This window comes from Leptinotarsa decemlineata, unplaced genomic scaffold (genome assembly GCF_025532065.1).
Source record: "Leptinotarsa decemlineata unplaced genomic scaffold, Ldec_3_MD MMD2_tig00026328_RagTag_RagTag, whole genome shotgun sequence".
NCBI classification, from domain to species: Eukaryota; Metazoa; Arthropoda; class Insecta; order Coleoptera; family Chrysomelidae; genus Leptinotarsa; species Leptinotarsa decemlineata.
Genome location: NW_027412688.1, coordinates 31,746,259 through 31,758,714, shown reverse-complemented (window position 1 = coordinate 31,758,714; position 12,456 = coordinate 31,746,259). Strand labels below are relative to the sequence as shown.

General features: G+C 34.6%; 2 protein-coding genes across 2 annotated transcripts in view; one reads left to right on the top strand and one right to left on the bottom strand.

Annotated features, from left to right (window-relative positions):
- Nucleotides 1–702: 702 nt before the first annotated feature.
- LOC141485394 (zinc finger MYM-type protein 1-like) lies at nucleotides 703–1,491 on the bottom strand. The gene has a single exon (XM_074181962.1). It carries the CDS (start codon nucleotides 1,489–1,491, stop codon nucleotides 703–705), a length of 789 nt encoding a protein of 262 aa, XP_074038063.1.
- Nucleotides 1,492–11,421: 9,930 nt separating this feature from the next.
- The window catches only part of LOC111517966 (sodium/hydrogen exchanger 9B2), a 50,778-nt gene continuing 49,743 nt past the window's right edge, over nucleotides 11,422–12,456 (top strand). Inside the window, exon 1 of the mRNA XM_023174264.2 lies at nucleotides 11,422–11,562. The gene's annotated coding sequence lies outside the window, so the exon portion shown is untranslated. The remainder of the gene's footprint in view (nucleotides 11,563–12,456) is intronic.

Sequence of the window (12,456 nt, the reverse complement as noted above, 5' to 3'; positions counted from 1 at the left end):
TTTGTTATTGTTTGACTTACCTCTCGGCCGATGCGTTTGTTACTGGAGTACAAATAAACATTCTTAGCAAAATTTCGACATTTGGATAGATATCTTCCAATTTTTTTCCTATGATCCACTTGTACAAAGACAACGGCTATTCATTTTTATTTTCTATTTTGTTTGTTGACATGTGCGACCTCAGGTGGACAAGTTCATCAAAGATTGCCGGCTCTAAATCATTTTCAAATACACTGAGAAGTTTGTTAACCTCAACTTCAATTTCTTCTGTCGTGAGATCTGAGAGTTTGATTATTGCAACAAACCTTGTAACAAATTCCTCATAGGCATGCATTCTTGCTGTAAGTTCTTGTTTAACTTTATCAATTATCGGAATAAATGTGTTAACTCTAAAGCTGTCTCTTCCAGTAGTAAAAGAAACTTCGCCATCTCGAGTCTCATCATCTTGAAGTTTTCTTGTTTTCTTACGTCTGTTATCATACTCATAAACTTTGGTTTCACTAACATCAAGTGCTTTGTTTTCATAAATGTCAAACTGATTTCTGAGCTCTTCAAAGAAGGATATCAGTGAGTTGAAAACTTCTGTTACGGCCAATGCATCAGTGTCTTCGTTTTGCACATATTTGTTAACCTTATTGAGCCAGAAAAGAATAGTACCCCATAACTTGACCATTATAGCTGTTTCCAAACGGTTCAATCTGCTTAGTAGGCCTTCAGCGTCTGCTCAAGTGTTAGCCTTCTGATCTGATCTTCCAATATTTCTAGAGCTCTGATAATTGCAGGCCATTCTTCTTGTAAGGCTCTTGAAGCGTCATGTCTAGCAGACCATCTTGTTGTGGAAAGGCTTTTGGTTGTTAGTGTTGTGTTTTTGCAATTATTTAACACCGCCCATCTATGTGTAGAGCTAGAAAAAACATTATACAGCTCTTGAAACAGAGTAAATAGTGACACTGCCTCAATACAAGAATCTACGGCGTGAGTCCCAACTAGGTTTAGAGAGTGTCCTGCACACGGGATATATGAAGCAAGTGGACTGACATCAAGAATTTCAGCCTGTAGTCCTGAATATATTCCACACATGTTCGAAGCGTTATCGTAGGATTGCCCGCGGCACTTTTGTATGTCCAGGCCGTAACGTTGCAGAGTGTCAATCACAGAGTTAAACATGTCAAGAGCCTTATGTCCAATATGTGGTAAAAACTTGAGAAATCGTTCAACAGGCTCTCCATTTTGTTGTTTCATATAGCGTATTACAAATGATAGTTGGTCTACGTGGGAAATATCAGGCGTTGAATCGACAATCAATGAAAAATACTGAGAGCTTTTAGCCTCCTCTAATATATAGTCTGTAACTTTCTTGCCAAGGAGCTCAATAAACTCATCACAAATAGTGGATGAAAGATAGGAAATATGTCCTTTACCAGGGTTTCCATACTTTCTGATATGTTCACGCAAAAAGGGATCAAATTCAGCAAGGACTTCTAGTAACATAGTAGTTTCCATTCGAGTTGGAACCAAATAACTCTGTTGACCCCCTAAATGGCAATCCTCGTGAAGCTAGAGCTTTTATGACCACAACAACTCTTTGTAGTAGCATTTGCCAGTAATTCATTTCTTGATCAATCATTTCAGTCAATTGGGAATTGACCTTTCCTAGTTTCTCCCCTCTCTCTTTTAAAGTGATTGTATTGTTTTTGTGTGAAACTGAGTTTTCGGGCTCTTTTAGCCTTGCTGTAACATTTTTCCAGTCACTAAAGCTATTTTTCACAAAAGATGATTCCGACTGAGATTCTGAATGGAAAAGACGGCAAGGGCCACAAAAAACTGCACATTTGCTTTCAGAGTAGACGAGCCATGCTCTATTTTATTTTTCCTCATTTGCTAAATGTCTATAAAAATGTGCACTTGAAAAAGTCCAAAAACGGTTGCCATATTCCTTCTTTGCCTTTGAGAAATTTCCTTCTTTATTTTGAATTATCCCATGTTGAGACACGTAATCACGTAGTTCATTATTTACAACCCAGTTTGCTGGATCGGGATCAAAACAAAATGGTTCAAGTTCAGGTTCATGTTCTAGTGGTGTTGGCTTATCAATGCTATTTGAAGGGCTCTCAGGGTCAGGGTCTCTCTGTGGTTCGGATTCAAATGCTGTAGATCTTGTGTCCGGTTCCGGCGGTTCCGTTTCTGTTCCTGAAGTAAAAGACTGCAGGTGAACAGAGGTACTAGTACTACTAGGAGTACTGGTGTCCAAAAATAAACCGTCATCTTTTTTGGTTTGGGTCTTATCTTGTTCTTTAGACAGCCAATTTTTAATTGTCCCAGAGAACTTCTTGCTCTCTTCTGTTTTCAATTTAGCTCTTTTTCTGAATTCAGCCCCAGATGGGCGTTTTTTTGGTTGGCTCATTTTAATATCTGCATAAAAACCACGATATTATTAGTACCACATATAATAAGGAATTGGAACTGATTTGACTTTAAATGTAATGTATTCATATTTTCATCATATACTACTGTACTCTATTTGGCTTCGTGCTTCGTCCTGTCCAAACTGACCGACTACCTAACTCATACATAATAAACGCACAGTCGCACAGTACAGTATTATTTTTCATTTGGCAAAAGGCAAAACTGAGGCACAAATTTGATAAATTCGTCAAAGACTGATTTTATTACTATTATAATTATAAATATTATATATTATATAAATGTAATAGTTATAATTATAAAAGTTATATATTATATAGCTATTATATTATATAATTATGACTTAATAGTATTATACTATATATTATTATAAATTTTAATAAAATATTATAAAATAAAAAATTATTTTATGAATTGTTTTAAAAACTTACCTTAGCCGTTTAGGAATGGGTAGAATCCAACAAGAAGAATACTTCGTAATCGTAATGCGTAATGCACAACAAAATCACCACACGATAACCTAACCTCACACCACACGCACTTGATAGCTTGTTACTGACTACTGTTCACAGAGGTCACAGAGGGCGTGGGTTCGGCGGGATGGGATAGCAGTGACACGTGATCGTGAGTCATTCACCGGGCACCACCCCTGCGCCCCCCGCAAGCTTGCGCCCTAGGCCATGGCCTAGGTTGGCCTTATGGGTAATCCGGGCCTGGCTGTTCATAGCTTTCAATAGCTTTCCTTTGCTGACAAAACCATCCTCCTTCATAGTTTTTTTGGAAGCGACGTCACTTCCGCAGTATATAGTAAATAAAAGTGGAATGGCCAAACTGTCTCATGCCCAAATGCCTCATCGTTACCGAAGGAGATCGTAGAGGCAGGGGAGGATCGATTTTTGGCCACTTCTCAAGCGCTTCGAAAAACTGTATATTTCAATGGATGGTACAATTATTTCTTGCGGTCTTCCCTCTACCAGGGGAGCCATTGGAGATTCCATCAATCCCAGTGGAGTTAGAGTTTTTCAATCTGTTAATCATTTGTGTGAGTTCCCATTCAGTAATTGGAAACATAAAAAAGCTTGAGTTATTTAAGGTGACATTGCTCTCGAGAAACTTTGTGTCAACAGAAAAGTTTTCAGATATAGTCCTAGTAAAATGTAGATTAAATTTTTCAGCTATCATTTCATCTGAATATTGAACATCATTGATTGTTATAACAATTTCACGATGTTCCATAGTTTTATTTTTTTGTAACTCCTTAATTATGGTCCAAGTTGTTTTATATTTGTTGCATGAGTTTAATATCAACTCTTCATGATATTGTCTATTCAGCGATTGCAGTTTCTCTCTGTATTCTTTATTGAATTTCTTACATTCCTCCTTATATTTATTATCATGTTTAGCTAATGTACTAAACAACGAAACATTATTTTTTAGCTCCCTTATTTCACGAGTCATCATTATTTTGTGTGAAGTAATTTTTTTTGGTCGCCCTGAGGTGATTTTTCTTTTTGGGAACGATATCTCAAAGTAATATATTAGAGTGATAAGTAATTACGAAATCTTACAATATTTTCATTGCATTGCATTGCAATGGTAGGAGAAACTATTTTTTTTACCATTACTGACTTCATGTTGCAGATCAGAAGTAATTTTCAAAAATTGTGAGTAATGATCTGAAAGATGAAGGTCTACTATCTACATTATAGGGGTGGCTGGTTTTGATAAATAAGTTATCGATACATGAGCTCTGTTACACCAGCAACGCAAAGTACGGAAATCGCATTTAGAAAATGCCAAAATTAGGTACTTTTTAGGTGCTTTTTAGGTGTTCTGTAACTTACACCGCAACTCAATACTCAAAGTTGCGTTGCTAGCATTATGTGATGCTAGCAACGCAATGAAAATAATAATAAAATAATGAATGTTAAGGAAACACTATTAGGTGCTAATTAAGTGCTAAACGGTGAGGATCGTAAAATTTTCTAATTAATAAACAAAAGCTTCCAATTTCACTAAACAACAGATCTAAGAATCAGGTCTCTCGAAAACAAGGAAGAATGCTCTATCAGTTATAAATTAAGCGTGGTAATAAAGTGCTAATCAGGTGCTTGCAAGAAATTAAGATGAATATGACCACGAAAAAGCGAAAAAAAATTCGATTTGAGAACAAAAAAATTAACAATATGCAATTAAGTCTTGAGATACTCGTAAACTAATACATAGACAATCAAAATAAAGTGCTAATTAGGTACTCACTGAATATTCATAGTTAAACTAGCCCATGAGCCCCATAGGCATTAAATAATCTAATTTTACTATGAATATCTAGTGAGCACTCAATTAGCACTTTATTTTGATTGTCTATGTATTAGTTTACGAGTATCTCAAGATTGTATTGCATATTGTAATTTTTTTCTCAAATCAGGTACCTCAAATTTTTTTTCGCTTATTCGCGGTCATTTTCAATTTAGTTTCTTGCAAGCACCTGATTAGCACTTTATTACCACGCTTAGTTTATACCTGAGGGCATTCGTCCTCGTTTTCGAGAGACCTGACTCTAAGATCTGTTGTTTAGCGAAATTGGAAGCTTTTGTTTATTAATTAGAAAATTTTGCGATCCTCACCGTTTAGCACTTAATAGTGCTACAGATGATTGTACCATTATGCAAAAGGAGATTGATCTTTTACAAAATTGGTGTCAAAAGAATCGCCTTCATTTGAATATATCTAAATGTAAAATTGTTACATTCAGTAGAAAACTTAATACACTAGAATTTTCTTACCACATCGACAACATTATATTGGAAAGAGCTGACAATATTAGGGATCTAGGAATCTATTTTGATCATCAACTAATTTTCAACTACCATATTAAAACCGTACGCATACGGTTTTATAATAAGGAAGTGCAAAAATTTTCATAATATGCTAACCTTGAACTCTCTGTATTTCAGTCTGGTGAGGCCAAAACTAGAATATGGGTCCATTATATGGAATCCCATATACCATACCATAGATAGAGTCCAAAAGAAGTTTTTAAAACTTCTTACTTTTAGAATGACCGAAACTTATCCTCCAAGAAACTGTGATTACCGTGATCTGCTATGCAGTTTTGACTTTTCATCCTTAGAAAAAAGAAAAATAGCAGGCATCTGTTTTATTTTTATATAAGCTATTGAATGGTAAATTGGATTGTCCTATACTATTATCAGAAATTGATATCTTTGTTCTACGAATATCTTTTAGGCACATCAATACTTTTTTATGCAACTAACTTAATGTTGAAATCACCAATCAATCTGATGTGTCGTAATGCGAACAAGCTCTCTACTAACATCGATATTTTTTGTTGCAGTATTTGTGAAATTAAAAATAAGTCTCGTGCGTACCTATATGTCATTTATGTTTTTTATATCAAATAGTATTGATCTTATATCAAATAGTATTAATCCTTCAAGTATGTTAGTTTTGCTCTGTGAATGGGAAACTATTGGCAATGAACGCTATTATTATTATGGTTTTGGGGCATAAGTTCATATTTGATAATCGAAAATTGATTTTCGTTTCTCTAGAGGAGGTCATTTTTTATCGTATAAAAATTTTCATATAGGTACTTGACAATAGCACAATATCAATTTTTATCAACATAAAGGGTGTTTTTTATATTGGTAGAGAACTTCAAGTTGGCAACACTTTTTTAACTGACGGCCATTTTGTCACCTGCCAGGTGATTTATGTTTATTTTGGTTTGGCATTTCATCATGAATAGACTGACGACTAAACAACGCTTCCAAATTGTGCGAATTCATTTTGAAAATAATTGTTCTATTCGAAATACGTTTCGCTGTGAATTTTATTTAGTGATGGAGCTCACTTTTGTTTGAATGGATACGTCAATAAACAAAACTGCCATATTTGGAGTTATGATAATCCTCTAGTGTATGTTGAGACACCGTTGTTACATCCAGAAAAACTGACTGTTTGGTGTGTTTTATAGGCTGGTGGTATCGATGGTACATACTTCTTTAAAAACCATACTGGTCAGAACGTTACAGTCAAAGGTGACCACTATAGAGCCATGATTACTGACTTTTTCGTTCATCAATCGAACAACCATGATGTGCAGGAGCTGTAGTTTCAACAAGACGGTGCAACATGTCACACAGCTCGTGTCACAATTGATTTATTGAAGGACACGTTTGGTAACGGCATAGTTTCACGTTTCGGACCCGTGACTTGGCCTCTGGAATCGTGCGATTTAATGTCGCTAGACTATTTTTTGCAGGAATATGTGAAGTCGCTAGTCTAACGTCGATGAACCCGAAACGATTGACCACTTGGAGGGCAACATTCGCCGCGTTATTGCCGATATACGGCCACAAATGTTGGAGAAAGTCATCGAAAATTGGACCTCCAGATTAGACTACGTCCAAACCAGAAGATTATCTTTCGAATAAAGTAAATTTCATGTCAATTTAAAAATTCATCTTTGTTTTATTCCATTTCAAAGTTCTATACCTCTATAAAACACCCTATATTTTATCATGCTCATAAAAATATAAATTGGAAGTTCAATGATCTAAAATAGTAAATACTTTCATTAATTATTTTTTCACCTATATTTGAAATGTGATTGATTAACACATCATTCATAATGTGACATAAATATTTGTTGTCTATAGTGTGGATATTGTTTGAGTTGACGATTTCAATGCAAATAACAACAGTTGAAAGTCACACTTTTATTCCATACACACCATCCGTATGTGATTGATTAACACATGGTCTTTATAATACTAGATAAATAGACAAATGTTTGTTGAATGTCAAATTCACAAAAAAATCCACAATTTGTTTATTTGTTATTTATGAAAAGGTCAGAGAATAAACATTTTTATTTAACCAACAAGTACTGAAAATAAAAAATGTCAACAAAAAGCGACTTTTATGCAGACGTCGTAACCTGTTAATTATTTTTCAGTCAGAAATGATAACTATCCTCTTCGGTCAAACTCATCTCGATATACTTATAAAAATTTTTTTACTCCACAAATCAACGTAATGGAAACATTTATTGATAATATTCAAATTTTGTCGATTGTTTGATTGTGAGAATATTTCTTCTGGAACTAAATTCGGACAGAGAGTGTATGAAATATTCTTCAGGGTAAGTATTCGAAATTTTTACTCATTCCCTAAAAATTGTCATCATTAATCTTTTGTCGCAAACAGATTCTCTTGGTATGACAAATTTTTAGCACTCATTATTTGAACTGTCAATCTACAGTTCAGATAATGAATAGGGTTTCAAATATGGCAAAAAACATTGTGAATCAAATCCGGTGATCGAGCTAGCCCTTGTTAATTACCAAATTCACATCGAATATTCATTTATTTTAAGAGCAGGTTATTCTTATGTACATTTTTGGTAAACTGAAAGAGTACCTATTTGCAGATTATGAGTTGGGAATTCTAACCAGATTAGATCTTGTATCAATCAAGCAATGAGAATATCCAGCAGGCTCAGATAATTGAAGCTACTTGATTTTGGTTGACGGATTATCCACTGTACAAGAAAAAAAATTAGTGAGATGAGAGGAAAGGTTTCAAGTATTATACCAAGTTTATTGTCTTTCATATAGGTATTGCTTTCAAGACACCAGCATTCTTATAAGAAACTGGCAGTTAGCCTGCGACTTCGTTTCCGCGGACTTTTTCAGTTTTTTCAACAGCAAGAGTTTTCATAAATGAATAATAAATCGTTTTTAAAACTACAAATGAACATTCTTAGGAGGTATTTCGAACACCTTATATGTCGTTCTGAGATATATTTCCTGAGCAAAATAGTATTTGTAATTAGAAAGTGAAAAATGTCTTATGTTATACAGTGTGGTCCACAAAGTGTGCAACAAATGGGAAACTTTTTTATTATCGATTTCTCAGAAAATTTTATTCTTGACAAAAATTGGTGCATGTTCCAAAATGTTGGAGAATGAACTGAAATGCAGCTTATAGTCATCCTGTATAGTTTTATGTGGTTGCTAAATGTTGCTATTTGGAAGTTTAGTTTGTCAATTATTTTTAATTCAAAGTTTGACTGTCACGTATATTTTTGTATTCCTCAAGTTTATTAAAGTTCTACTTCAACTTTGCTATTTCACTACGATCCACAGTTTCAAGTATAATCTACAACAGGTTATGGGCCCAGAAACACATTAATGAAATATCGGTAAATTGAGTTGAAGTAAGAAATAAACTTGTTCATTGGGTGACATCTTGGACCTGTTTGTCACTGAGTTGCGGATTACATAGTTTTTTCGAACACTGTAGAAGATGGAGATTCCGAAAGTGTTGATCGAGAAATTGGAAGGGCAATCCAATTGGCTTGATTGGAAATTTAAAATCAAAATCCAGCTGCACGCACACAATGCATGGGATGCTGTTTTGGGCACAGTTGAATCTCCAGTCAAACCAGCAGAGACAGCAGAGATAAGGATGTAACAGAAACATACAAATGTTTGATGCAGTCTGCAAACAGAATTGAATACACAGCCCAAAATCTCATTGTTTCTAGTCTGAGCTCACAAGTCAGGCAGCTGATAAACATGTGTAATAGTTCAAAGGATATGTGGGATAAGCTTTTGAGTATCTTTGAGCAAAGAACGGAACAAAGGCAAGACAGACTATTCAACAAGTTCTTTGGAATGAGAGAAAAGGATCCCCTAGAAAGCATAGCTAAACACATGGCGAAACTCGAAAAGTTTTGGATAGAACTTCAAGACGAAACTTGGAAAGAGGACAAAGTGAAGTTGCCGGAGTCGTTATTCATCAATAGAGTACTCAATACTTTGCCTCAAGATTATTTTGAAGTCCTAAATGCATGGGAGTCTGTCCCTAAGGAGCAAAGAACCATTCAGTTACTTCGTGAAAGATTATGCACCGTGGAAATGCGACTTCAAGAACGAGAAGAAACTAACGATACTTCCACTAAAACAGCATTAGTAGTATCGAAGAGAGTTCAAGATCGATCCCCACCAATAACATTAACCCTTCACAAGAAAGATAACGCGAAGAAGAAGTTTACTCCAAAATGTTATCGATGTGGTCATAGAGGACATTTAAAGAAAGACTGTACCAAAGATATCAAAACGAATGTTACTTCAGTAAAAGGTTCAGCATTCATTTCACAACCTTTTCAGTTAGATCTACATCCAAACGTTAGTTGGATTGCAGATTCAGGTGCCACTCAACATATGACCATGCACCGAAATTGGTTTTCCACTTTCGAAAACTTCCCAGTTTCCCAGTCAGTTATTTTTGGTAATGGTCAGAGTATGCAGGTTCTCGGAAAAGGAAATATAAATGTTCAAATGTTCATCGATGGAAAATGGATAAGAAATTATCTTCAAGATGTGTGGTACGTTCCTGATGTAGGGAGGAATCTGTTTTCAATACCTTCTGTAGTTGATAAAGGTATGACGTCAACAATCAACAAACATATTTGCAACATTTCGAAAATTGGGAAGGTTGTAGCCACTGGAATTCGTAAAAACGGTTTATAAGTGATGCATATAGTTGTTGTTCCTGAAAATACTGCAGAAGTTCAGTTAGCCGCCAGCGATAATTTGCAGATTTGGCACGAACGTCTCTGTCATCAAAATAAGAGACATGTTCAGGATTTTCTGAAAAGAAGAGGAGTCGAGGTTGAAGCTGATGCAGAATTTTGTGATGCTTGTATGTATGGTAAACATCATCGACTACCTTTTGGTCAGAGGATGAATAGAACCAGTAAACCTGGAGAACTTATCCATGCTGATGTTTGTGGACCAATGAATATAAAATCGATTGGTGGTGCACGATTTTTCGTCGTTTTCAAGGATGATTTCAGTAAATTTCGCTATGTTTATTTCCTTAAAGAGAAGTCTGAGGTGAAAGATAAACTGGAAGAATTTCTGTCAAAAGCAAAAATAACTGGACATTCAGTACAAGAATTATTAACTGATGGTGGTAAAGAATTCGATAACACGGATATAAAGAAGATAATCACAAAGTATGGTACATGCGAAAAATCGCGATGTTTTATTAAGTGAGGATCAATTTATTATATGAAACCAGAGCTCAAAGACAAAGCATTCATGATTCAACACCGAATAGCGAATATTAGTGGTGCCAGGCTGAACTACTAATGCAGTGCTGCTATCAAAAGTCCTTAAGCGACAAGCTTGAGTAAATTCATTGTCGAATATTTCGAAAAATTTTGATGAACCGACTATTAAAATACTTATTCCACACCAGAACACGCTAACCAAGTTAGCATTATCAAGAATTGACTAAGTTAAGAATTTTTGTTCTGGAAAAACTGTTTTCAATAGATGGATTTTTCGACAGAGGTTCTACTTTCTACCACATTATACTTTCGATCTGAAGATCTGTCTTGATCTATCGATGATATATGACCAATGTAATTCATAAATAAGTTTAACAGAAGAGGACACAAGTGATATCTTTGGGGGATTCCTGAAGTAACTTAACTAGCAAAAGATCTGTGATTTACAATCTGTCTTGATAGATGTTGCCCTTGAATTGTCTATGGATAGAAACAAACGGTGAACCTGGTATAAACACAGGCGAAATAAGAGTAGGGTATTCTTTGATTAGAAAAACTACATTCAATTGATAACGGATATGGAGTTTGCTGAGTATTTCCCGCTGCTGTGCCAGAGACAACGGACCAAACTTTTATTAAGATATACTTAGCATCGTCCTACAGGCTAGCGAATTATGTCATTATGTCGTTATTCGTGATGATTGTGGCCATCAATTTGGTGGAAGAACAAGTATGCAGATTCAGTGAATTTGTATCATAAAAGTAGTTTTGATTCGTTTGTGACATAAGTACAGATTCTTCTGCTAAGTGCAATTTCGCAAATGAGTTTTACAGTGTCGTTTCACAAGCCAGTAGCACACACTTGTGTCGGAGGGGGACTTACTACCATTTAAAATCGCCAATTGCATTATTAATATCATCGATACGGTGAAGAGAAGTTATTTAAATTTTTCCTAGTGTTGAAGTGACATACCGATCCTGCAATAAGCCGTTATGGAGTGAAAGCAGCTGAGATGCAAGTTGATTGAGTAAGTGTACATAACTAGGTATAGCTATACCGGATGAACTAATAAACCATTTGAATCGCGACATTCCTAATCAAATATTTTCGTATGGGGAAATCGTTTTAGACTGGCCGAAATATTGAATTTGAAAAGCTTCCATTGATTTATTTATTTCTAGAAAACTATTTTATTACGAAAAATTTGTACCTACTTTCCATTCTGAAATACAATTACATTTTTTGAAGTTCGTAGAACTCTCTAGATTTTCTTTATAATGTGTATAAATTTTGTCGAAATAATTGCATAGTTGTTGATTATTTTGGCACAAAGTGGACATTACTTGAAAGAAACCTCAAAATTAGTATCAATATGTCTGAGTCATGTGAAATAAAATTAATGATAGCACTGTGGCAACCTAAATCCTAATATTTGTGAGTAGTTCTAGTAAAATTATAGAAATAAAGGTACCATAACGTTGTTTTCCCTTATTAAAATTATTTTGGTAATAGATTAGTACATATATAGAAAGTATATTAATGTTATTTATTGACGAAGTCATTCTAATTCAAAGTGAAAATATAACAAATCGAAAAACTGTCAGATTAGTTAATCCGCAACATCCAGAAAATATTATATCACATACAATAGTAGGGACTCTCTCTCTAAGAACAGTAAATTAAAAAATTCTCAGTCATAAGAGTTATTGAAAATTAAGAAATAAGAACTGGTACAAGTGGAAGGTAAGTAAGTAGAATGAATGCATTGAATACCATACTTATAAACCAGAGTCAAACTTCTACAGAAAATTTGAATTTTGTAAATGAATTTGAAGAGAAATAGCTCCATTTTTCTAAAAGAGAGATAGAAATTCAAACTTCAAAACTAACGTTTTCTGTACCTACTATTTTCAACATTCCA

What these genes read in the sequence shown, in the direction of transcription:
- LOC141485394 (XM_074181962.1), bottom strand. Translation starts at nt 1,491, where the DNA reads ATGTTACTAGAAGTCCTTGCTGAATTTGATCCCTTTTTGCGTGAACAT.